The sequence below is a fragment of the Nomascus leucogenys genome, chromosome 15 (genome assembly GCF_006542625.1).
Source record: "Nomascus leucogenys isolate Asia chromosome 15, Asia_NLE_v1, whole genome shotgun sequence".
NCBI classification, from domain to species: domain Eukaryota; kingdom Metazoa; phylum Chordata; class Mammalia; order Primates; family Hylobatidae; genus Nomascus; species Nomascus leucogenys.
In genome coordinates, this window is record NC_044395.1 from 105,034,237 (window position 1) to 105,060,358 (window position 26,122).

General features: G+C 48.7%; 3 protein-coding genes across 4 annotated transcripts in view; all 3 read left to right on the forward strand.

Moving 5' to 3' along the window:
- Positions 1 to 26,122, forward strand: part of PRDM11 (PR/SET domain 11) — an 88,148-nt gene that overhangs the window by 46,165 nt on the left and 15,861 nt on the right. For both annotated transcript variants that reach the window (XM_030829398.1, XM_030829399.1), the window contains exon 5: positions 11,525 to 11,592. In XM_030829398.1, coding sequence (XP_030685258.1) covers positions 11,525 to 11,592 — 68 coding nt within the window. The remainder of the gene's footprint in view (positions 1 to 11,524; positions 11,593 to 26,122) is intronic.
- On the forward strand, positions 15,290 to 21,570 carry LOC100606484 (myb-related transcription factor, partner of profilin). The gene is made up of 3 exons (XM_012503198.2): positions 15,290 to 15,573; positions 15,614 to 16,107; positions 19,297 to 21,570. Exons 2-3 carry the CDS (start codon positions 15,801 to 15,803, stop codon positions 19,869 to 19,871), a joined length of 882 nt encoding a protein of 293 aa, XP_012358652.2. The 5' UTR covers positions 15,290 to 15,573; positions 15,614 to 15,800; the 3' UTR covers positions 19,872 to 21,570.
- On the forward strand, positions 19,892 to 21,570 carry LOC115830350. Its single transcript, XM_030829400.1, is given in 3 exon segments — positions 19,892 to 20,173; positions 20,176 to 20,347; positions 20,350 to 21,570. Coding segments are annotated over 3 exon segments (708 nt in total). The 5' UTR covers positions 19,892 to 19,912; the 3' UTR covers positions 20,625 to 21,570.

Consider the following 26,122-nt stretch of genomic DNA (forward strand, 5'->3'; position numbering starts at 1 on the left):
ACACATAAAATTAACTACAAAAACCTCAACATAATACACATTAACAAAGTCATTCTAATGGGATAGTTGATGATGTGTCACTGAAACAAAATTGCTGTTTATAAGGTGAATATCATAGTGGCTACTGAGACACAGCAAGAGTCTTTGGAGTTTGGAATGCCTGTACTTTTGTGTGCAGTGCGATATCTTTACTTTCCTACTGTTTGTCTCTATTTGAAACACTGGGAAATCTTTTATTTATGTATGTATTTATTTATTTAGAAATGGGAACTTACTCTATTGCCCAGGCTGAGTGCAATGGCAAGATCATAGCTCACTATAACCTCAAACTCCTGGACTTAAGCCATCCTCCTGCCTCAGCCTCCAGAGTAGCTGCGATCACAGGAGTGTGCCATCACACCCATCTATCTTTGTTATTGCAACTGCCATGATGTGTCTTGGCCTTTTCTTTGCTGGAGGGCAACATTTGCATATTAAGTTTATATCTGTTCTTTTTTTGTTGGCTCATAGCAAGTAGTCATAATTGGGGTTGTATGGTCAACTGTTGGGGTAAAACAAGCTACCTCAAAATCCAGTGGCATAGAACAAGGGTCAGCAAGTGTTCTCTGTAAAGGGCTAGGTAGTGAATATTTTAGGTTTTGCAGACTATACAGTGTCTGTGTCAATGACTCAATTCTGCCCTCATGGTGCAAAAGCGGCCATCGGTGTGCCATGTTCCAATAAAAGTTTATTTATGTATACTGAAGTTTGAATTCCATATAATTTTCACATCGTGAAATATTATTTTTCTCTTGATTTATTTTCAACCATTTAAAAATCATTCTTAGCCTGGTGGGCCATGCAGAAACAGGTGGTGGGCTGGAATTAGCCCACAGGCCATAGTTTGCTGAGCCCTAACATAGAACGACAATCATTTACTCTTGCTCACGTATCTGCTGGTCAGCTGCCGTTCCTCATTTCTGCTTGTGTATCTGCTGGTTGGCTGCAGTTTGGCTGACATAGCTGGGCTTGCTGGGCTGCCCGGCCTCCAGCTGCTGGGGGATCTTGGCTTCTCTCTCTGGAGCCAGGTCTGCTCCAGACACTTGGAGCATGTCTGTTCTGGGCCCCAGCTGAAGGAGGAAGGGCTCCCTGGGGAAGCTTTTCTACATTTCGAGACTTTGCTTATATCATGTTTGCTAATATCTCATTGGCTACATAAATTTCACAGTTGAATATAAGGTCAAGGAGCAAAGAAGTGCAGGCTGCCTGTTAAACAGTCTAGTTCAGAATCCTGTGGCAAAAGGTGGTACGGATGGCTGAAGAGCTGGGGCCAGGGATTCAATCTGACACGGATGCCACCTCAGCCATAAATGCAGTACTCTTGCGGGTGCAGAAATCTCATGAGGATTCCCGCATATTGATTTTTTAAAATGAAAACCTGGAATTAAAAATTCTTAGAGAGAACATTCAGATCCTGAGAATATATCCGAAGACCCTAGTTTGAGAGACACTAATTTTTAGTAAACTTCCTGGCTTTGCTGCGGAGGATTTGGGGTTTCTTGGTGTTTGAAAATTCCCCAAGGAGAGCTCCTGTTGAACTAGGCTGTCTGAACCTAATTCAGCAAACCCCAGTGGATCCTCCGAAGATGCTAGTTAGGGTTGATGAACAACAATAACAACAATAATAGCTGCTGTTGACTGAGTACTAAATGATTTGTGTATCTCACAACAGCACTGTGGGATAGTTATTATCTTCTTTTTAAAGATTGGGAAACTGGGGCTTAAAAGGCCATGTTACTTATCTAAGGTTATACAGGTCATTTATGGGGCCAGGATTTTTAACTAGGTCTCCATTTCATCATCTCCAGGCCTCAGATGTGAATATCTAGAATGCCTTCCTGGCATCCCATTGCTGGTCTTCCCACTCGCATGGAAACCTGTTTCTTTAGGGGTCACTGTTCAAGCATAGGATATGTAGGACATAAGATCATTCCCTTCTCCTTGTTTGATTGGTAACAATGAACGTTTGGCAGATTTTATTTTTTAGCAGCTTTATTGAGATGTAATTCACATGCTATACAATTCACCCATTTAAAATGTATGATTCAGTGATTTTGACTATATTCACAGATATGTGCAACCATCATCACAGTCAGTTTCATCACATCCTGTATCCTCTGGCTGTCGTTCCCCTCTTCCAATCCCCTTAACCCACATCTTCAACCCCTCACCCCCACCCATCCCTAGGCAACCACTAATCTACTTTCTGACCCTATAGATTTTTCTATTCTGGCCTTTCATATAAATGAGATTATGTAGTATGTGGTCTTTGTGACAAGCTTCTTTCACTTCGCTTCATGTTTTCAAGGTTCGTCTGTGTGGCAGCATGTATCGTTCCCTCTTTCTTTCTTTCTTTCTTTCTTTCTTTCTTTCTTTCTTTTTTTTTTCTCTGAGACAGCATCTCTCTCTGTCACCCAGGCTGGAATGCAATAGCTCGATCTTGGCTCACTGTAGCCTCTGTCTCCCGGGTTCAAGTGATCCTCCTGCCTCAGCCTCCCAAGTATCTGGGATTACAGGTGTGCCCGGCTTTTTTTTTTTTTTTTCTTTTGTGCTTTAGTAGAGATGAGGTTTTGCATGTTGGCCAGGCTGGTCTTGAACTCCTAGCCTCAAGTGATCCACCCACCTTGGCCTCCCAAAGTGCTGGGGTTACAAGCATGAGACACCACACCTGGCCGTATCATTCCCTTTTATGGCCTAATAATGTTCCATATCTTGATCTCTTCATCCATTGATGGACAGTCTCTGCCTTTTGGCTGTAAACATTTGTGTACAAGTTTCCATGCGGACACGTGTTTTTATTTCTTTCGGGCATAATACCTAGGAGTGGAATGGTAACTCAAGGTTTCATCATTTGGAGATCTGCCAGGCTGTTTTCCAAAGCAGCTGATCAATTTTGCTTTCCCACCAGTTGTATATGAGGGCTCTGATTTCTCCACATTCTTGTCAACTCTTGTTTTTCTCTGACTTTTTTATTCTTGCCATCCTAGTGGATGTGAAGTGATACCTCATTGTGAAGCGTGAGGGTTTTGCTCTGCTTTTTTTCTATCTCTTGTTCATTTCAGCGGTTATTTGGGGAGAGCTACCCAGGATGGATGTGCGGATTGTGTACTTAACAGCTCCATGGGGTGCTTTTCATGTCAGCCCTGTTAACTACGTTCTTCTGCCAGGTTAACTTGGAAGACTCTTCCAGTCTGCAGCATGATAATTAAAGTGTATTTCTATGTAATTTCTCTCTGGCTCATTCCAGTTTACATTTTTGCTGCCCGCTAGATAGGCAGCAAACTCCTGATCCAGATACTCCTGGATCTTTCTCTCACCCTTGCCCAAGACCATTCATAAAGAGGCATAACTAAGAGATGGGATTCAGGCCAGTCTGCTTGACAGCTGCTTCTCTAGTTCTTCCCCAAGGGCTCAAACTAGTACTCAGAATGCTATTGCCTTTCACCAGGAGCCTGCCTCCTTACCAAGAAGAGCAAGGCTGTGTGTGGTCAGGGTAGCGGGTGGTTGGTCCTGAGGCTGGTCCATAGTCCTGGCACCTTTTACAGGCAGAAAAGAAGGACTTGTGAAGGGAAGAGCTGTCTGAGTTGCTTATAGGCTCTGTTCCTGGATTCCGATCCTGGCTCTACCACTTGCGAGAAATGTGTCTTTGGGCTGCTCGCCTGTTCTCTCACAGCTCCAGTGGTTTTATCCATAAAATGAGGATGCACAGTCTAATGGAACACACCCCTATGAGTTGTTGTAAATACTAATGCTTGCTGCATGCCTAGTACTTAGCATGTGATGAGGAGATCACAGCCAGCTTTAGTATCTACAGTTATCGTCAGGTGGGTTTCAGGAATGGTTAAGGGTGGGAGGTGAAATCAAAGTATACAAAACCTGGATGTGGAATTTAGGATTGTTTGTCAACATGCCTCATTCACCAGATCTCCAGAGTCTTTTTAAGCATTAAAAAGAAGGAAATTCTGCCATTGGCAACAACATGGGTAAACCTGGAGTATGTTATGCTAAGTGAAATAAGCCAGACATGGGACAAATACTACCTGATACCAGTTATAGGAGGAATCTGAAATAGTCAAATTCATAGAGACAGAGAGTAGAACGGTGGTTTCCAGTGGCTGGGAAAGGGGGAAATAGGGAGATATTAGTCCAAGGGTATAAAGTTTCAGTTATGCAGATGAGTGAGTCCCAGAGATCTACTGTACAGCATAGAGCCTATAGTTTACTGTATTGCATACTTAAAAATTTGCTGAAACGGTAGATCTTATGTTAAGTATTATCACAATAATAATAATAATAATAAGAGCAGGAGGAATCTTTTGGAGGTAATGGGTATGTTTATGTCATAGTTTGTGGTGACAGTTTGACAGGTGTACACTTATTTCCAAACTCATCAAGTTAGATACATTAAATACATACAGCTTTTTGTATGCCAGTCATACCTCAAAAAGCAGTCTAAACTGAAAAGAAATTTGAAAAAAGAATGAGTTCATGTCCTTTGTAGGGACATGGATGAAGCTGGAAACCATCATTCTGAGCAAACTATCGCAAGGACAGAAAACCAGACACCGCATGTTCTCACTCATAGGTGGGAATTGAACAATGAGAACACTTGGACACGGGGTGGGGAACATCACACACCGGGGCCTGTCGTGGAGTGCGGGGAGGGAGGAGGGATAGCATTAGGAGATATACCTAATGTAAATGACGAGTTAACGGGTGCAGCACACCAACACGGCACATGTATATATATGTAACAAACCTGCATGTTGTGCACATGTACCCTAGAACTTAAAGTATAATAATAATAATAAAAGGAAGTTTTGGATTAATAAAAGGAAGTTCTCATTTCCTTATCAGTTAAATTAGGGCGGTTAAATCATGGTTCTTGAGCTTTTTTGAATCACCTAGGAAGTTATACTCACGTGCCAATGTTCACAAAATGTTGCACCCATTTTAAGGGACGCCGCCTTTCCCAGACACAGGTTAGAAACCTAGGACCTGGATAATCTCAGATGCCCTCGTCTAGCTTGAGTATTCTTTACTCCATGTCTGTGGCCATAGCAGAGGCCAGAGTTCAAGTTCAAGTTCAGGTTATCTCTATCTGTCAAGTCTTCAGTTGGCTGGGCTGGGGAGTAGCTAGAGAAAAGAAGTGATGCCATCTGCCTCCTGGGGCTTGGGAGAGGAACATTTGAAGTATGCCAAAGCGCTTCATCAACTGTGAATGGCTTCACCAGTCATTTTTGTAACTACTTTGCTCTATGAAGAAATGCAGGATTGAAGTACGAATGCTTTATGGATTCAATGAATTCCTGGAAAGTTGCAAACAAATCAGGTTTTCGAAAATCCATCTCTGCAGCATCTGGTCATGACACCATTTAGAGGAGCCCAACAGTGAATCTTCAACTGGGGCAGACAGACATTCTGTTGCAAAGCAGAGCATTCTTCCCTATTAAAATGCCAACCTGCAGATAGCAGATTTGCTCAGAGGCAAAGCTGGAAGTTCAGAGAGGGGCCCAGAAGAGTCCTGGTAGATTCTGGGTTTCAGGAATGGTTGGAGATGGTTAATGGAGTCATTAGGAAAATCTTGGGGCTAACATCCATTGCTCTACAAAGTGGTTAAAGCATGGACTGTACTGTCAGAGACCCAAGTTTAAACTCCAGCTTCCCATGTGGAAAATTCCTTTGTGGCCTCAGGCAAGTTACCAACAGCCCTCAGCCTCAGTTTTCCAATCTGTAAAAGGAGAATAATCATAGTAGCTGTGAGAATTAATAGTGTGTCAAAGCACTTGACATAGTGAAGGTACTCCATGAGTGGTAGCTGTTAATGAGGCTTTATTTTTTATTGTCTTTATTAATTATTACCATGGTCTAAAATAGCATGTGGATCCACCTGGACCATGCTTCGCCCGGGGGGCCAAACTCCATGCTTTTGTGTTGTTTTTATGAGCATCTCTCAATCTTCATTTTAGACAGAACTGTGAGGTCATTTAGGGCAGATTTCCACTGAGTGAGGAAGTCCTTTTTTCAGCCTCCCTACTAGCAAATCATCCTCTGGTTGAACACTCCCAGTAACAGGAAGCTCACCACCTCACAAGGTTCTTGTCCTATCTTAGGACTCTTCTGCATGTTAGACCATCATTTTTTGTGCTGAGTTCAGGCCTGCATCCCTCTAGATGCATGTGGGTTCTAACCATCCTGTCCCCACGACATGGTCGTCCTTCCCACATCTGATGATGATGGCTCTGCCTTCTCAGGCCTCTTCTTCTACAAGCTAAGGGAGCCTCTCACCATGCGGGTTCCCCAGGTTATCACCCTGGTTCCGGGTTATCAAAGGCCTTGTATCACAATGCTCACAGCTTCTGGGCTGGTCCAAAGTACTGAGTTCAGAGGGACCAAGGAGTTGACCTTGAGGGATAAGGCAAGGGAAGACACTGGGAGACCAGTCTTCTGGGGGGCTGGTCCTGAGCATCTGGCCCTGCTGTCATTCCTGGACCCATGTCAGTCCCAGAATAGGAAGCCCACAGCCTGCTCTCTACTCAGGATGGCCTGGGCTCATCAGTGGCATGTAACGTGGTCCACAGGCCCTGCGAGATCCTGCCTGCCCTGCACCCTCTGCCTAGGGCACCATCTCTCTCTTCTCTAAGATCTCAGCTTAGACTCCATGTCCCCAGAAAAGGTCCTCAATAGATTCCTAGGTCCAGGGCTCCAGCTCAGAGATCCCATAATCCCACATAATTCCCCACCATGGGACTGGCCATGCCATATCACAGTGGCCTCTCTTCTGTGTCCCGCTAGGCTGTGAGCTTTCTAAGGGCAAAGACACTCACTGCCTGGGTCAACATTTTATCCCCAGAGCCTGTCACTGTGGTCACTCCCTCCATGATGTTTGTTGGTTGAATGAATGAATGAGTGAATAAATGCTTGATTTGAGACAATCCCAATTGGTGGGAAAGATAAGCCAAAAACACCTGTCAGAAAAGCTCTAGACCTGAACCCAGCAGACAGTGGTCTCAGGCGGTTCCTATGTCCTTCACAGCCCTCACCCAGTCCTCTCTGTCCAGATGAAACTGCCAAGACTGATTACAACTCAGTGCTGACCCACAGGCCTCCCACCACCCCAAATTAGTAATAACTAATATTTGAACTCTTAATAATCCCGATTATGATCACAATGCTAACAGTGACTGTTCACTGAGTGTCTTCTACTTCCATTATGACAGCAGTGCTACAAGGTTGGTTTTTATCCAATTTTATAGATGAGGAAACTGAGGCATGGTCAGCAAAGATCTGCCCAAGGCCACTCAGCTCGTGTGCAGTGAAGCTGAAATTCTAGCCTATTCCTCTGGCTCCATGGCTCTTACTACCCTCCATGTGCTCCTACTACTGGCTGTAGGAACTAGAGATGCTTCTCTTTTCCCCCAGGAGACAGGGGAGCAATCAGAAATGATAATGTAGGGGGAGTAGTGTTATGATAAAATCCAGGGTTCTCTGAGACTCCAGGGGAGGGTCCTTGCAGACTGGAGCATCACTTGGGGAAACTGCCATGGAAGGCGAAGCTTGAGTTGCATGTTTTCTCTTTTTAGTTTTCTGAGATTTTTAAAACACAAAGTTAGTATAGTCTTATAGACAAATTAAGCAAAAGCATCCCTGCTTCCCTCTTTCCTCCCCTCCAGAGTAATGAGCGTTGAGATTTTGATATGTATCTCCTAGACTATGTATGCTCATGTAAACATGCATAATGGTGTGCTGGTAGATGTTTACAACTGATGGTGATGGTGATGGTGAGGCTATGTGCCAATTTCCATGGTGTAAATGCTCCCCCCATGGCTGATTTCAAGCTACTAGCATGAAATCACTGAATGTGCAATTGGGAAGAAATATGCCATCACAACTATTGTGTGGTATTTCTACTCTGCAGCTACAGTAGAGGCCAGTACCCTCAAGAGCATAGAAAATCGTCAGTCAAATGTAGTAAAATAATTGGGAGTGTTTAAGTTTTGAGTATTTATTGCCTTTTAAAAATATATCATTTATTGAATTGTAAGTTTATATCATTTAGTTTTTCAATAATGGCTGTGTTTAACAACTGGTTCACAAAATTCCTGAACATTTAACAGTTGGCTCTCAGTCAGTATAAGCTGGTTCCAGCATAGCACTCATTTCATTTTTACTAAAAATCAACATTTTATAATTTTTTCTTCTTTCTTCCTTCCTGCCTTCCTTTCTTGTTTCCTTCCTTCCTTCTTTCCTTCTTTCTTTCTTCTTTTCTTTTCTTTTAGAAACAGGATCTTGCTTTGTCACCCAGGCTTGAGTACAGTGGCACAATCATGGGTTACTGCAACCTCAAACTCTTGGGCTTAAGAAATCCTCCTGCCTCAGCCTCCTGAGTATCTGGGACCACAGGCGTGCACTACCACACTTGTCTAATTTTTTAAAAAATTCTTTGTAGAGAGGCCGGGCACGGTGGCTCACGCCTGTAATCCCAGCACTTTGGGAGGCCGAAGCGGGCGGATCATGAGGTCAGGAGATCAAGACCATCCTGGCTAACATGGTGAAACTCCGTCTCTACTAAAAAAACACACAAAAAATTAGCCGGGCATGGTGGCAGGTGCCTATAGTCCCAGCTACTTGGGAGGCTGAGTCAGGAGAATAGCTTGAACCCAGGAGGCGGAGCTTGCAGTGAGCCGAGATGCGCCACTGCACTCCAGCCTGGGTGATGGAGCGAGACTCTGTCTCAAAAAAAAAAAAATTCTTTGTAGAGACAGAGTCTCACTATGTTGCCCAGGCTGGTCTCAAACTCCTGGCCTCAAGCAATTCTCTGGCCTCAGCCTCCCAAAGTGATGGGAGTACAGGTGTGAGCATCACACTTAGCCAATTTTTTTCCCTTTAACTTGCTTTTTACTTCAAAGGCTCTTTATCCCATCATTCTGTCATTCAACCAGTATTCCACCATGTGCCATGCCCTCCCTGTGTTAAGAACCAGGGCCACCATTGTGATCAGGGCAGCCACGTGCTTTGCACTCATTAGCTTACGGTCTAGCCAGGGAGGCAGTCAGTTACCAAATCGACAGATAGATATCAACAAAATGCTCCGTGCAATTAGGGCTCTAAAGGGAAGTTACAGGATGATGTAACACAGATAATGCCATGATAGGCCAGGGATGAGGTGTGGTCAGGAAGAACTTCCTTTAGGGTCAAGGCTAGGAAAGGCTTCTTCTGTCAAACTCACATAATCTGAGACCCAAAACTAAGAAGGGACCACATATTCAAAGCTTCATGGGAAAAAATTAACAAAGGATATGTTCACTTGGGTGCCATTTCTGTGAACTTTACACACGTGCAAACAGTCCTGTATGTTGCTCTTTGAAAAGTCCTTGTGTCATAAAAATGGGAAGGCTTCCCACCATCTCCAGGATGGTGGTTACTCTTGGAGGGAGGAAAGGAAAGAGAAGAAGTTGGAGGCAGAGAGGGTCTTCCACTGCATCTCAGCATTTTCTTGAAGCAAAAGGAGGGAGAGGCCTGAGACAAATATAACTCGTGTTAATTTTTGTTGGCTTTAGCTGATGGGCACAGGGTTGTCAGCTGCATTCTTCTCTATAATTTCTGAATGCTTGAAATATTTCATGATTATTGTTATTTTTAAGGGTAGATAAAAGAGGCTCTAGGCTCACCCTCAGGGCATCAAGCCTGCAGAAAAGTGAAAAGGAAGTGAGAGGCCCAGGGTAAGTTGGGGGGCAGGCCTGTAGGGTATGAAGGCTGTGGCCATAAATATGAGTTTTATTGTAAGTGCAGTGGATGCCATTTTGAGCTGGTGCGGGACATGATCTGATTTACATTGATAAAGGGCTTCTCTGCTGCTTTGAAGAGAACGATGGAGGCTTATGAATGGCACTAGGTTAGGTAGGAGTCTAGGCATGGTGACTATCCATCTGTTTCCCATCTCCCAGGAGTTCTCCCAGGTTCTGCTTCACCAAGTCTTCAGGGAACCAACCCTGATCTAGCTCATGTGTCAAAACTTATCAAGTTGTACCTTATATGTCAATGATGCCTCAATAAAGCTGTTAGAAAGGAAATAGAAGGAACATGTCACTGTGAAACAGAAAGAGGCAGGATGTATAAAAGGGTGGACCTGAAAAAAAAACTAATTAAAAATTCTGGGAATGAAAAATATTCATCAAAATAAAGGTACTCATTAAAAAAGAAAACAAAGAAAGTTGGAAAAACCTCAGTAGATGGGAGAAACCCTGGATTAGACACAGCCAAAGAGATAATTAGTGGACTAGAAGAGAGTTCTGAGAAATTTTTCCAGAGAGTGCCCAGAATAATAAAGAGAAAAATATGGAAGAGTAGTTAAAAGACATGAAGGGTATATTGAGCTACTCCCATAATTTTTTTTTTTTTTTTTTTTTTTGAGATGGAGTCTTGCTCTGTCACCCAGGCTGGAGTGCAATGGCGCCATCTTGACTCACTGCAAGCCCCGCCTCCCAGGTTCACACCATTCTCCTGCCTCAGCCTCCCAAGTAGCTGGGACTACAGGTGCCCGCCACCACGCCCAGCTAATATTTTTTGCCATATGTGTTTAACAGAAATTCTACTGAAAGAGAATGGAGAAAATGACTGAGAAGCTGTACTCTAAAGCCTAATGACTGAGAATTTTCCAGAATTGAAAAAGATATGAGTCTTGGAGTTGAAAGGTGTTCATCAAGTAGTAAGGAGAATTTCAGGAAAGTAAATCTTCACTTCAAAACCACATAGCAAAACTGCAGAAAATCAAGAGTAAAAGGAAAGTCTTAAAATTTACCACAGACAGATTATCCACAAAAGAACAACATTAGACTGATAGCTGTTGCTTTTGCACCGATGGCAGTCTTTTTAGCAGTCTTCAGAGTGCTGAAAGAAAATACAACTTAGCCTAGAATTTCATACCCAGCTGAACTCTGATTAAAGAGTGATGATGAAATAAAAGAGAAAGCAGCCCAGCTTCAAACCCTGAGGCTCTTGAACATTTAGAGGTTGGGGAAAGGAGGGACCCTCTCAAATCACATATGTTCAGTCATCCAGCAGTGGCCTCTGTCTCCCACAGAAACTGTACGGAGAGAAGGATTGGTTTAGCCTTTGTAGTTGCAATGCGAGGCCAGTGGAAAAGCCCCCTGTCAGTCATGTTGCTGAGTATTCCATCAAGACAGAGAAGGGAGATGGTCCCATCTGCTTCCCATCTTCCAGGAATTCAAAAACACCTGTGAAGGGCTTTGTGTGTCTAGGAGAATAGGATCTCCAGTGTCTCTTGAAGAATGGGAATGGGTGGAGGGTAGGTAGCAGAGATTCTGAACCCAGCCTGCATTTCAGTTCTGTAGCAGTGGTGACATTTCAGGGGGAGGTGGAGGGAGCAGGTGGGACCAGGCCCTGGGCCCTGGTTGGGAAGGAGCCCAGGGACATGAGAACCCCTCTAGAATGGCCCATCCTAGACTTTTTCTCTTTCTTCCAGATTGTGGACAAGAACAACCGCTATAAGTCCATAGATGGCTCAGACGAGACCAAAGCCAACTGGATGAGGTGAGCCCTGCTCTGCTGATGTCCCAGGGGTCTTGCCTGGCCTCTGGAAAGGAGCCAAGGGAGTGTGTTGGGCCTATGGGAGCTCCAGTGGTGGAGACTTCTGGCTGCCGTTTGCAGGGTTTGGATGCATCTAGCTCTGAAGGACCCACCTTTTCCCCTAGGCCTCCATCAGGGAGCTCTGGAGGATGGCATGTGGTCAGGCCGCTGGGATGCAGGGACCCCTCGGGCTGCTCATTTGCCAGTATGTCTGGAGGACCTGGGCCCCAGGCTCCTGGCAGCATTCCTAGGGAGGAGGAGGAGAATGTCCCCCACCTAGGACTGTGACACCTCAGAGTAGGCTCCTGCAGGGGTGGTGTGAGAATCATCCCAGTGCGGCCCCAGCAGTTGTTTAAACAGCCTCCATGGAAGAAAGGGCTCTGACAAAGTCTTCAGCTCAGTTTTTGACAGTGTTGCTGCCTAAGTTTGAGTACTTTGAAGCGTCAACTTTACCCTGTTCCGGTGTTTGGGACAGAAGTTTGCACCAGAAGTTTCCTTAAATGCCAGCCAGAGGAGGCAGGAGACTGGCCCCAGGCAGGGTCACCCAGGGATGGCTGAGCTGAGCCCAGAACCATGGGTCCAGCGTGATGCTGATGGTCTGTGCCGTGTGCGAGGGACTCTGCCTGGTGGGGTTTGTGGACAGGGGTGGGAGATCTGACATGCCTTGTTATCTGCTTGGTGGCCTCTCTCTGGGACCTAGGAGCACTGACTGGGGATTTGGATCTGGGTGGGAGGGGAAGGAAGCCTCAGATGTCTGGAGTCAGGGGCACAGTCACACCATGGGCCTGGGGCCCTCTGCCGGCATTTGCACAGTTTTGTGACCCATGGGGCCTTGAGGCTGGCGGTGGGATTGTACTTGGAGAGAGGGCAACTTCCTAAGAAGAAGTGTGCTGTCTTAAACTCAGAGACTTTCTAAGCAAATGAGGAGAAACAGGTTTGAGGCACAGAGTATGTGATGAACGCTCCTGTGTCCTTCCCAGTGGCTCCACTGCCCAACTCTACTCCTATCAGAGAGTGGCTGAGCAGCAGTTCACACCTCCCAGAGTACTTTAGCATTCGCCCTCTTATGGGCTGGGGCAGGTATTCTCATTGCCGTTTGATGGGTGCAGAACAGAGGCCCCAGAGACGAGCGGGCCCCCTGCCTTGCAGTGTGGAGAATAGCACCCACTGCCCCCAACCTCCTTGCACACAGCTGATCCAACCCTGCCCTGAAAGTGGCCCCAGGGAGGTAGCTTGACACCCCCGACTGCCTTCTCTTCTCACTGCCACAGGGTCCAGGTCAGCTGAGCACTTACAGTTCATCACCTGTGTACTGAGCACCTAGTTTGAGTCAGACTGTGAAATGGGTACCAGGGTGGATCACCCAGCCCTGCCCCACCACACCCCATGCCCCACCCCCACTGGCCCTTCCCGGGCTCACACCTCCTACCACAGAGGTGCCTTTCCAGTGTAGTTTTTGCACTGAGGCACAATGTGCTGCAGGGGCCCAGATGAAAGAGGAAGGGTTCGTTGACATGGGCCTTCAAAGGGGCCAGGATTGTGTCTGGGGACACTGGGTTGTGGTGTCTAGTCAGGCTGTCGGGCGGCTGCTCAGTTTGGATCCCATGCCTGTGTTGCTGTGCTGCCTGCCCTATGGCTGCAGCCTGGCTCCAGGCAAGCAGGCGAGAGCGTGCGTGTGTCCACTTGGGAATCAGGCTTTCTGTGCTATTGCTTTTAAGGCGCCGGGAGCTTTGTCCATAGAACCGAATCTGTTCCACTCTTTCACCCATCTCTGATCTTTCCCCCTGGGGACAAGGCCTCCCCAAAACCCCAAAGAAGGGGAGTTATCATCCGAACTAACTTATCTATCCTCTGACACCCCACAGATTGTGACTTAATTGGGCTGGGGATGGGCCTTGGGCCTTGGTATTTTTAAAGCTAGTGATTCTGATGTGCCGCTAGCATGGAGGACCACTGCTCTGTACAGATCTTCATGCCACGGTGGTCAAGCTGAGGGCAGGGCAAGGTCTTGCTTAAGAGCATACAGTCAGGGTAGCAGAATCAGGATTTGAACTCCTGGCTCTGTAATCCTAGGTCAGTGTTTCTCCTGTTTGTGCACAAGGGACCAGGTGAAGCATGGCTTCCTGGGCCTGGATGGGCATTGGTGAGCAAGGGGTTTGGGGGTTTCTGCTACTGCCACCTTGCTAGCATGGTATCTGTCCTGTTCTGCTCCCAGCCTGTCCTGATTCAAGATGGCATCTGGGTAGTCACAGCTGGTGGGCTCTCATCTCATGACCACTCAAAAAAGAGCAGGTTGGGGTTGGGGATGCAGTTTGTTGCCACGGAGACGCCCCTCCTGTTGCTGTTGGAGTGAGGGGAAAGCTGTTAGTCCTGGGAATCCTCCTTCCCTTTCATGTCCAGCTTCCGTGCTGTGGCTCCTTCTGACTTGCAGATGCTCTCCTTTGCACTCTCATGGCACCACTTGGGGATGACTGAATGGACTCAGTTTCTTAACAAAATTAATGGTGGGCCAGGAGGGGAATGGGCACTGTCGTGTTGAGCTTATCTTTATGACAGCCCCATCTAGGTGATCTGTCTGTGATGGTTCTCAACCGGGCACTATTTTGTGCCCCTGGGGGCATTCGGCAAGGCCTGGAGACATGTTTGATGGTTGGATGCTATCAGGTAGAAGCCAAGGATGTTGATAAAGTCCTGCATTACACAGGACACCCCTTCCCCCCAACAAAAAATTATCCAGCCCCAACTGCCAATAGTGGCAAGATTGAGACACCTGCATTAAGTCTTCCTGATAGCCCTGGACAGTGACACTAGAATTGTCACCCTAGTTTTATGGAGGAGACTGGGTTCACATGAGTCCCATGGCTTGGCCCAAGGAGACTCAGTCTAGTCCAGGTCTAGTCCCATATTCCTGCCACCATCTTGGACTGGGTAATGAGGCCCCCAGCCTTCTTCCCATCTTCTGGGCCCTGGTGTTTTGGGTGCGTGGGTAGGAAGGTGAGGGCTGAAGTATGTTGGTGCCGCCGGCCTTCCCCTCTTGGTTTCAGAAGGAAACCAAGGAGTGAATGCGCCCTGAGCTTTGCTCCATACCCTCATGTCCTCTCTTGGGTGGATTTTTTAACCTTTTATCACTAGTTAAAGGGGTGACAGAGCCATGATGTGGAGAAATCAAGTTCCAAAGCCAGAGCAGGAGCCAAGTGGGATGGAAGGGCCATGCTGTGCCCCTTGCCCAGGGCCTCTGGCTGCTCAGTAGAGAGGGAATCCCAGGTCCCCCTGGTGTCCACCAAAGTGGAACTTGATTCCCTCAGGACAGTCGTGGGCTTCTCAAATTCTACGAAAAAGCCACGGTAGCCCACCCCCGAAGAAAGCACTCCCATGGGAAGGAAACCTGTTTGCCTGCACATATGCAAAGGTGGGGTCTTGGAGAACTGAACGGGACAGGGAAGCGGAAGGGGAAGAGAGCCACTAGGCAGAATAAGCTTTCTGTGGCCACACCCTAATCATGGCATTGTCGCTGCTACACCCAGTGGTAGCCCAGTGTAAATAGTTCCCCTGGTTACGTATTCTTCTGAGCCATTCATTCAGCTGTAGGGCTGTAGGTAAATATCGCTTTATAGAGGCAATGGTCTAATCCTAATTTCAATAAAATCCTTTATTGCTACTTTTAAGAGATTTTAAGCCCCTTACATCATGATGTTTTTCCCTCCTTAGTAATAACCCCGAAGAGTTGTGGTTATTATTCTGGACAGGGAGAGTAAGGTGTGAAAGGTTGAACATGAACTGCCCTAGCTCTCACCGCTAGTAGAGCTAAAGCAGGCCCTGAAACCAAGGCCTTCAACTCTGAGTTCAGTGCTCCCTCCCATGTAACGCCGTCTCTTCTTTCCACCCTCCCTCCGAGGAGTAGTGGAAGGGACCTCTCGGTAGGAGGAGGGGTGTGGTGGGGGCCAGGTTGCCCCAGGTGCCTCCTGGCTCCCCAGCTGGGGGCCAGCAATTAGGAAGGAGAACCACCTGCGTTGACGGTCATTTACCCAATTGTGCTTTGTGGGATATTCAACCCAAGGAATGTGGCACACCTGGCCGAGCGTAAGAGGAAGCCCAAGTTCTCCAAGGAGGAGCTGGACATTCTTGTCACAGAGGTGACCCACCACGAAGCAGTGCTCTTTGGGAGGGAGACCATGCGGCTGTCCCATGCTGACAGGGACAAGATTTGGGAAGGCATAGCCCGGAAAATCACCTCCGTCAGCCAGGTGCCCCGCTCCGTCAAGGACATTAAGCACAGATGGGATGACATGAAACGGAGGACCAAGGACAAGCTGGCCTTCATGCAGCAGTCCCTGTCCGGCCCTGGGGCCGGGGGCCGGGCCCCCACCATCGTGCTCACAGCCCACGAGAGGGCCATCGAGTCAGCGCTGCTCACGGCCCGTGCAGGGCGCGGCTTCCCCAGGGCAGAACTGGATGGCACCGACAGCCCTTCGACCAGCTGTGAGTATCACCAGTCCCCCACCGCCCAACCGGCCGCCTGCCCCCCAGCCTACAGTCCACAGTCTCCCACCGACTTTCCTTCTGGTTCTCTCCTGTCCCTCTCTGTCCAGCCCACTCTTTCCATCCTCCCCTCCTTCTCCCACTCTTTTCCTCTCCATCCCTTTTTGTGCATTCATTTTTGAATATTTACTGAGCATCTCCGTGCCAGAGCCGTGCTAGGAGCTGGGAAGACAGCTGTGTGTAAACCCCACACAGGCCCTGCTCTTGGGGAGACCCTGGACTCCTAGGAATAAACCAACTTTAAATAATTGCACGAGTAAACTGGAAACGAAGGGATGGAGGACACAGGAGTCCAGGAGGTCCCAAGAGCAGGGCTGACTTCATGAGCATGCAACCTGAACAGTCACAGGGGCCGCGGGGTTTCAGGCTCTGCTGTCGCCATCTGGACATTCTTCATAGTTTTTGAGGCAGGGGCCCCATGTTTTCATTTTGCATTTGACGCTGCAGGTTATGTAGCAGCTGTCTGAGAGTTAAGGAGTGGGTAAAACTGGCTCCACTGGGGACTGGGGAAGGCTCCCTGAAGAAGTCCAGCGGACTGGGATGTGAAGAGTAAGAGTTAACCAGGCCAGGCAGCAGCGTGGGGCGCGGAGAAGGGGAGGGGAGGCGCGCAGGCAGAGAACAGCATGTACGAGGCCCCGCATCAGGAAGGCGCTTGGCACGTTCCAGGAACAGTGAGAAGCCAGGAAAGCCCAAGTGTAGCAGCACGGGGGAGGGGGCTGGAGACGAGGCGGCCAAGCTGTGAAGGCCCAGGCCGGGCCGTGGAAAGATCAGTTCCTTTCTGTGTCTGGTCCTGACTGCTTTGTTCCTCTATTATTCTCCTTACTCCCCTGCCTGAGCCACGCTGCCTGCCCCCCCTTTTCTGTGTGCTGCCTCTCAGCTCCCTCTCCATCCTCCTAGCTGCTCCCCCACCCGCTCCCCACCACTCTTCTCCCTCTGTACTTGTCCCTGCCTTTCCTCTCTACTTCCTGTGTCTCACATGCACTTTGAAGCCAGGGCCCCAGCGGCCGAGGCGGGTGTCCCTTGGGGCTGGAGTTCTAGTTGGGGCTCAGCAGAAGGGGGAGCAGTAGAGGCCTCTGCAGGGGTTGCAACCCTTCCTTTCCACCTCTGCGCATCTCCCCGTGCCCTGCCAGCAGCAGTCCCCACTAGAGGCCGTCTGCCTGACCGGCTTGTGAATGGTGGGAGCCAGGCAGGAGGGGCTCCGGGGAAGCAGCCGTGGCTCAGCCTGTGGGAAGGTGCTTCGCAAAGACTCACTTGCGCCTTCCCTTCCTGGGCCCCCTGCCATTGTGATCCACTCGCTTCCTGTTTGGCTGGGGCTCCTGACAGGTGGCCATTCACAGAGTCAGATGTTTAGGACTGGAAAAGAACATGGAGACCATTTAGTTCAACTTCCTTGCAATGCAGAAAGTAAGCTCTGAAAACCAAGGTGACCCTGCGCTCGATTGAGAAGCAGGACTTGAACCTGGGTCTGCTGGCTTCCTGTGAATCAGTGTTTTCCTAAGTCTTAAGAGGATTCCACCCTGTGATAAGAAAAAGTGGGGGGGTCAGCATCCAGTAAAGCCTGTTCCCTGCATCCTGCTCCGCTCACCCCTCCATCTCCCTGAGACTGAATGTAATGAGGCCACCAAAGGTAACCTGGGCTGGCAGGGAGCCGGAGTGTGCCATCGGGCAGAGCCCACTCGCCCCATGGCAGGCTCACAGGCCTCCCTTTCCTGGCAGTGGCCGGCTGCGGCAGCACTCAGCCAGGGGCTTGGCAGAACCGGGACCTGGGAGGGAGGGAGCGGCATCGCCTCGCCGGGCCTCACTCCTTCCAACACTGGCCATGCTAGAAAGGTCCCTGAGATCTCAGGGGATGGCTGCTGTCCCACCGAGCACTGCCAAGAGACACAGGGCTCTTACCAAGCTGGCCCAAGTGAGCCCCCAGGACCCCTGGGAGGCATGAGGTAACTGTAAGATAAACCTGTCTGTCCTCCCCGTCACCTTCCTAGGGGGTGGTTCTGAGTTGAGCCCTCAGATCCAGGCAGGGAGGGCTTGCCTGTCAGGAGGGTCAGCCCATACATTATTTAATCCTGCCACAGGGATCAGCCCATACCCTTGGTCACCAGAAAGCAGGACCCACATGTGCAGAGGCTGGGCCCCCTCCCTGTGTCCGGCTGCAAGGAGCAGTCTGTCCGATGGCCCCTGTGCAGTCAGATGCTCCTGGATGGAAGCACGATGTGACTGAACTGGAAGCCTGCCTTGGGGGACAGGGGGACAGCAGGGCTGGTTGCAGAGGTGGCTCTCCTGCTCTGCACTGTCCTGCGGGTTTCTTCAGCCTGTCAGCATCCGCTGCAGTGATTTAAAGTGGAGATTCCATATTAGTAGTCTTTTATCCCTCGCCCCCTTCCCACTCTTCCCCCCAAGTCCCCAAAGTCCGTTGTATCATTCTTATGCCTTTGCATCATATGGCACAGTGTATACTGCTTGGGTCATGGGTGCACCAAAATCTCACAAGTCACCACTGAAGAACTTCCTCATGTAACCAAACACCACCTGTACCCTAATAACTTATGGGAAAAAAAGGGTGCAGATTCCAGCAAGGCCACAAGATGGCCCCAAGCAATGCAGATGTGGCCTCAGAGAGGCTGGCGCTCAGAGGGCCGAGAGCATCATAGTACCTTTAGGCAGGTGCCGCTCCTTCAGCGTTACAGAGCGCCTTTATGTTTGTCATCTTGTTTATGACTCTTCTTAACACCCCAATTAGGTAGCCAGGCGGTTCGATGTGTAGACAGGGCAGTCGTTATCATTGCAGAAAGTGAGTTGCAGAGAGATGAACTGACTGCTGAGGTCAGGAGCTGCTGGGTTGGCACGCAGCTGCTGGGCTGCGGTCTCCAAGTCCCCTGGCCTGGGCTCTTCCCCACTAGAATGGAGCTGTTCCGTGCGAGGAAGAGGAACTTCCTCCCAGGGATGCTGGGCCCATGCACCTCAGGGATTTGGGGAACAGGGATTTCTGTATGGGCGGGGGCCAAACTAGACTGCAGGGTGGTAGGGCAGGGGGATACTCAGGTATTTTTCAGGGGCAGGGCCAACCCCTGGGCCTCCCTCCTTCTCCCTTTTGTAACCACTTTTCCATCTTTGTTTCTGTCCCCCAAGATGATGAAGATGAGGAGGCGCCGGGGCCCTCAAGGCAGCCTCTTCGGGTGCCTCTGCAGCGGTCTCCGGAGGAAGAGGCCCACCTGGCCAGGCCCGCCCTGCTCCGTTCATCCTCCTCCTCAGACCAGTCTGAGACGGTGGGCCCCAAGCCAGAGGCCCTGCCCCATCCCTCGCCCCAGGCCCAGGCTGCCTGCAGGACCCCTCGGCCGCACCCCAGCCCACCTACCACAGGCCTTGACTGGCAGCTCCTCCACGTCCATGCCCAGCAGACCGAGGTGTTCCGGCAGTTCTGCCAGGAGCTGGTGACCGTGCACCGGGACATGGCCAACAGCATGCACGTCATCGGCCAGGCCATGGCCGAGCTGACCAGCCGCGTCGGTCAGATGTGCCAGACGCTGACAGAGATCCGGGATGGGGTTCAGGCATCTCAGCGGGGGCCAGAAGGGGCAGCCCCTACGGGCTCCACTCCCCAGGCCACCCAGGCCCAAGCCCCCCTGCCAGAGCCCCCACCAGCTTCCCCAGCATCAGCCCCCACACGGACTACCAGGTCTCGGAAGAGAAAGCACAATTTCTAACCCAGCTAGTCTGCACTAGGAGGAAGAGTCATGGAGGAGGGATGTCTGGCCTCACAACAAGGGCCAGTCTCTCGTGTCCAGGAACAGGATCGATGACCCTTGTAGGACACTGGGGGCGCTGTCACCTCCTCACCGAGCGCAGCTCGCTGCCCTGTGGTCTAACAGAGCATGTATTCAGCCCCGCACCCTCATCTTTGGCGGATGCTGAAGATGCAAGAAAAGCCACCTGCTTGATGCTTGCTTGGCCTGGAGATCGTTCTCCTCTTGGTCTGTGTCCCGTGGCGGCAGGCCTTGCAGGGAGGGGGGGGCGCAACAGTGGGGAGCATCCGAATGGAGTCCCGCTTTCCAACCTCGGGGCTGCTGCATCGGCCTGCCACGTGTGACCTCCCAGGCCCTGCTGCTGCTGCTTTTGAAGGGGTTGAGGCCTGATGGGCAGGTCAAGTCAGTCCTTCAGGCAAGGGTCTGCCCTCCCTTGCCGGGGGTGGTGCCCGCCTTGGCCCTCCGCTTGCCCTTGTGCGCGTGCTCAGCTGCTGTGCTTGCCTTTTTTGGAGTGGGGAGAAGAATGGGATGACGTCGGAGGAAGGAAAAGACTGTCTTGCATTCATAGAGAGCACTTTATGCTTTTCCTCGCCCTTGCAGAGGGGTGGTCTCAGTGGGGGCTCAGGACAGTCAGCTCGAGGCAGCCAAGTCAGGTATTATTATGATCATTTTTGTCATCATCATCTGTATAAGACAAATGACACAGCCAGTTAGTGAGAGGGCCAGGACTGGAAGCCAGGGTATCGGTTTTCCCAGCTCCCCTGTCAGAGGCCAGATCTGGAGTAGTGGGAAGAGGAGGTGGGGGGGCAGGTCTTGCCCCTTGCCAGGCCTCTGCCCCTTGCCAGGCTTCTGCCCCCTGTATCTCTGCTTCTGCCTCAGCTGTCCTGGGTGAGGTGGGAGGCACCTAGCATTTAGCAGGTGATTCTCCCACCCTGCCCTGGCTCTATGGCTCATAGCCAGTGGCTTGGAGAGGCAGGGCCAGATCTCAGGAGTGGAGGGCAACCTCTTCCCTGGCTTCTAAAAGAATCCAGAGCCCAGTGGGGCTCATGTCCCATTCCAGGTTCCAGCATGCCTTGCCTCTGCTTGCTCGGGCTGCCTACGCACTAGCTACATACACCTCTAGCTTCATGTTCCATGTTGGAGTGTGGGGAGAAAACTGGGTTCTTAGCGTTAGGGAGGGAAGTGGCAGGTGGCAGATACAAGCTTAGCTCTGACCTGGGTGCAGCTCAGCTCTGTGTCCTTTTTTTTCCCTGACCTGAAGCTGACCCCAGCAGAAGTCCCCCAGCCAACCCCTCCACCCAACAATCCCCCACCCTCCCATCCTGCCCCCAGCCATATGGGAGCTGGGTGGATTGCAGCACCCATTGCCTTCCAAGTCTGTTCCTGGAGTGCTGCTTGTAAACCCAAGGCAAGCTTTGTCCCACGTAGGGAGAATGGAAGGTGACTGCAATGTCCCTGTGCCTTTGGCTCCATCTCCCCATTCTGTGGTTCTTTGGGGGTTCCTACTTCCCTCAAACTGAACACTCTCCTGTCCAACAGCCCGATGGCTTAATTATTGCCTGGAATTGCCCGGCCTTCTATGCTGGAATCAAAGATTGCCTTCCGAAGTATTTTTGTTAAGATGGCAATAAAAAGAAATCAATCTCACTCTTTGAACACACCCAGTGTCCAGGATCTTTCTTTGGTGTGTATTCTTTTTCTTCGTTTCCTGTGAAAACCTCAAGGACCCCAAAGCAGGGGTTAGATGTTTAAGGAAAAGCATGTTGGTGAGAAGGGCTCGAGTGCCCCTTGATTTCCCTGATTCTATCAACTGCCAGATTCCCTGTATCCAGCACCATGTCAGGCCCTCAGAGGAAAGGAAGGGCATGCATGCACGAAACCACTCAGTTATATTTCATTTCTCCGCTCAAAAGTGAGGTGTTGCTAAGTCAATTTTACCTTTTGTTCCCTAAAAGTAAGCGAGAAGTTCTGGAAAAACAATCACCGTTTCGGACAGGAGGCTCTAGAAGGGTCAGGGGCTGTCCATGTGCCAGTGCACTTTAGGGGTCACCTGGAGGCGTGACCCTCCCCACCAATCCAGGTGCCTACACAGGCAATGGCAAGGCTCTGCCCACCTAGATCTGAGGCTTCTCAAAGTAACCAAAGCTGCCGCCTCTGCCAAGAGGAAGCCTCCTCACCTGTGCATTGTCCTGGCTTCATGCCAGTCTCAGAGAGCTTCTCTCAGACAGGAAGTCCCCTAGTCTTGCCCACAGATCCCCTTTCTAGAAGGTCCTAACTTGCCATCCTCCGCAGTTCTTGGCCAAAAAGCATGGCCATAGAAATGGAGGACTACCCAATTTCCGAGAGATGCAAAGATGCCGTGAAACCATTCCCAGGGCCTTCTCTCCCAAGGTCAATGTATGAAGCAGTGACTGGCTGGCTGCTCTCTCTGTTCCTGGGGAGGGAAGGAGCCAAATTGGAAGCTGTAAAACTGAAACGGAAGTCAGAGCAAAAGAGACAGTGAGGACTTGTCAACTTGGGATGGAAAAGATTTTCAGTTTCTGTTTCTTGGCTTCAGTGGGGATTGTTGGGCTAGCACATTAAAACAGGAAGAGGAAACTTGGGTGAGAGACAGAAATGAATTGGAAGAGGGAGGCCTCTAGCCATGACCAGGTGACCATCTGGTGGGTAGATGTGTGACCCAAAGCCCCTCCTAGCCCGGAGACCTGTGCATGTGAGAACACAGAGCCCAGCCTCTTCTCGGTCGGTCTTTTCCTAGTTCTGCCTCCCTAACTGGGGCAGCTTCCTTTGTATTGAAGATACCCACTATGCAATAGTGTCTGAGCTTGGCCTAGTCAATTCCCTCCAGCAAAATGGGTGCCCTGTGTTTTGTTCTCTTTTGCGTTAGAAACAACAGTCGTATGCTGACCCAGCTAGAAAATATGATGCACTTGATAAGACACAGTGGGTGAGGTCTGAGAATTGTTGTCTTAGTACTTACCTATCCAGTCCCCAAGGTCAGCGGGGAGGTTGGAACAAAAGCAATCCAGGATCACCATGACAGGTTTAGTCCAGAGCTCTCCACTGCCATCAGCAGCACCACCACCTTCCCCTTGATTGCTCCAAAGGTCCCAAATTCTGCGGGTTGGAGTTGAAATGCCTCAATAAGCACTAGCATTTGCAGAACAGCTTCAGCCAGGCATTCTCTGTGCCTTCTCTCAAGAGGTAGTGACCTGGTAACTCTTCAAATCTCCTTGCAAAGAGCTGCTCAGCCACAATGGATAGATTTTGCCCCTCCTGGTAGCCTTCCACTCCTTGGGGAGGGCTTCTGATTTCTGCAGCTATGTAATCAATGGAACAGGCACAGTTCTTCATGAAGGGGTTGTTGTGAATGGGGACAGAAGGGTTCTGGGGACTGATCAAGCCAGCAGGTGTTAAGGCAAAACACTTAAAAGCAGGAGATCTAATCAGAGGTAACAGGTTTGGGGACCTAGCTGGCCTCATTTAGCTTTACCTCTTAAATGGTATAACATAAACATCTTGTCAGGGGAATGGGTTGTGATTCACCAAGAGTTGCCATATATATTGTATTTCAAATGCTAAGTTTCAGAACAACAAATACAACAAAATCTGAATAAGCATTGATCTGCCTTTGAAAATACTTTGTGATTTATACAACGCCTTGAGGTTAGCTTTCCAAATATTGATTCTTGATGGATAGAAAAAGACCAGAAGATGGAAAGTTAAATTGACTTGAGTCTTTGTAAACCTTTTGACACACCCTAGAAGTTGCTCTTTTGAATAAATAAATCCCTGATAGGAATGTATTTCTCATCTAGCTTTTTCTCTTGATGTTGAGTGTCAGAGAAATAATTCTAGCTTTTAGAGCTTGGTGGTTGTTTAGAAACTGGAAGAAAAAAAGGAGAAGACAGTATTCTCCAATCATAGTGCTGTGATTCAAGTGAGTCTTGTGAGAAAAAAGATGAATGAATGGTTTCCCTTTCGTATCTGGGAGCAGGAAAGTTTGGAACAACTTCTATTCTGTGCTAACCGCAAGGTTGATTATTTTTGGATGTCAAATCCTAGACTCTAACTAAATTGGGGACTGGAAATATTTTGCATATTCAGAAGAAATCTCAGCTATGGAGAAAAGTCTGACTCACAGTTGTAGAATTGAGATTGGGAATTATTAATTTGGAGTGACTTCTCTCAGCCAGGGGAGTCTCTTTTCCTTTCTCTTAAGTCCTTTGTTAATAACATCATGGCTGGGTGCGTGGGAATCACCGTGTGGTCTTCACTACTCAGGGATAGCGATGCTTATATGCGATGCTGATAAGAACACCGATGTGTTGGGGCTAACAGAGAACACAGACCTAGGATAAGACGCAAATTCTGGGGGAGCTAAGCGCTGTAAATCTTGCAAGTTCTACACCTCCATGGTGGAGCCTGTGGCTTGCTTCTCTCAAAAGGTTGAAGCAGCCAAAGCCAACATTTGCTCTCCCATCTGCCTTGGTCTTACTCCTTCTGAGGTCTTGCAGCATCGTGTTGCCAGAATGGATTGTTCCCTGGACTCCAGTGATCCTCCTTGGAGGGCAACAGCCTCCTCCCAGGCTCTCCAGATGAGCAAGGCAGGATATAGATGAGACACAGATGAGGGGCAGCTGGTGCCATCCCTGGGACCTCTAGAATGTAGATTCTCCATGCTGCCAGCTGCCACCACTGTCACCTCATACTGGAATTGGCATTCATATATTTCCTTTCTTTGTGCGTGTGTCAGGAGTGAGGTGGGTGACAGTAATAGTTGCTTATTGAGGGAAACTTTGAAAGTATGCAAAATTACAAAGATGATCCACCTATAAGGGGTTGTCGCTGTTAAAACATTGGTATATTTCCTTCAAGTCGTTTACTGGGGCTTGTTTTTAAAGCATTATTGGAACCATAGTCTACTTCCAGTCCTATTTGTCTCACACTATCTTATTTCAACACCATTTTTCCATGTCATAAAAGATTCTTTGAAAACATTTTTCTATAGATGAATAGCATTCCATTGTATAAATGTAACATCATTTACAAAATCTTTTCTCTAGTATTAGACATTTAAATGTTTTGCCTTTGTACTACTATACACAATGATACAAGTCAGCATATTGGTATGCCGGGTTTGCATACTTCATCCATAACTTATGTTTCTTGAGCCATATTGTCAAATTGTTAACTAAAGGGTTGCACCTGTTAATTCTGCATCATCAGTACAGGAGACACCTTTCTTACCACCTTTACCAATAGAGATATTATCATCTTTTAGAAATCCGTGCCGATGAGACAATGTACTACGCTGTGTTTCTTTTATTAGTGATGCTGAATACTTTTCATTTGTTTATTATCCATCTGAATTCTTCTGTGAATTTTTGTTTCCTCTGTACTTTTCCAGATATAATTCATTGGGCTACACCAATCAGACGGACTTTGATTTTTGTTGCTGGTTTTTGAGACAAACCATAACATAAAGAAGTTTATTGTTTACTACAAATTTCGTAGGTGCTTGTGTAGCTCAGAACCCTAAAACGCCAACTAATTTCCTCTTGCCCTCTGATCTGTACACCTTCACTCCTCAGCAGGTGTTCCCTCATCCCACCTTTTGAAGGTGGGTAGGGTGGTGGACTGGATGTTGCACATGTTGTTTCAGTGAGAATGGGCGAGGGCCATAGATTCTGAGGGTTTGACAGAACTTTAAAGGTTTTCTGGGCATTGCTGAGTTGGTGCTTTACATGCCCACATAGGAGCCATGAGTTACAGTGGGAAACATGCATAGGACTCAAAGCTCCATCTCCCATTTATTAGCTGTGTGACTTTGGGCAAGTCGCTTGGCCTCTCTGAGCCTCAGTCTCCTTATCTTAAAATCATTTAGTAAGATTAACCAGTGGTTGTCAACCTTTTGTAGTCTCTTATTTACCTTCCTCCCCTGTCCCCACTAGATCCCCCATTTTTTAAAAGATTTTGATCCTTAGCATTTATTAATTGATCTCTTGGACACCTTGTCACATGGGCTATTTCAGCTAGGCTTTGTGAAATACTGGAAACAGTTGAAGGACCCCAGCCTTACCACCATCAGAGGCCTGTGGGTATCTGGGAACCCCTGTGGTTAAAAGTTAGTGAAGAGTAGAAGAGATGACCTTTAGTTTTTCAATCACTTATAGTATCTAGTTGATATATTTTCCATATGCTGTGAGGCA

Coding starts and splice junctions, on each gene's coding strand:
- LOC100606484 (XM_012503198.2), top strand. CDS start 15,801: ATGCGGCTGTCCCATGCTGACAGGGACAAGATTTGGGAAGGCATAGCC. Junction 16,108..19,296: donor CGACAGCCCTTCGACCAGCT/GTGAGTATCACC, acceptor CTGTCCCCCAAG/ATGATGAAGATGAGGAGGCG.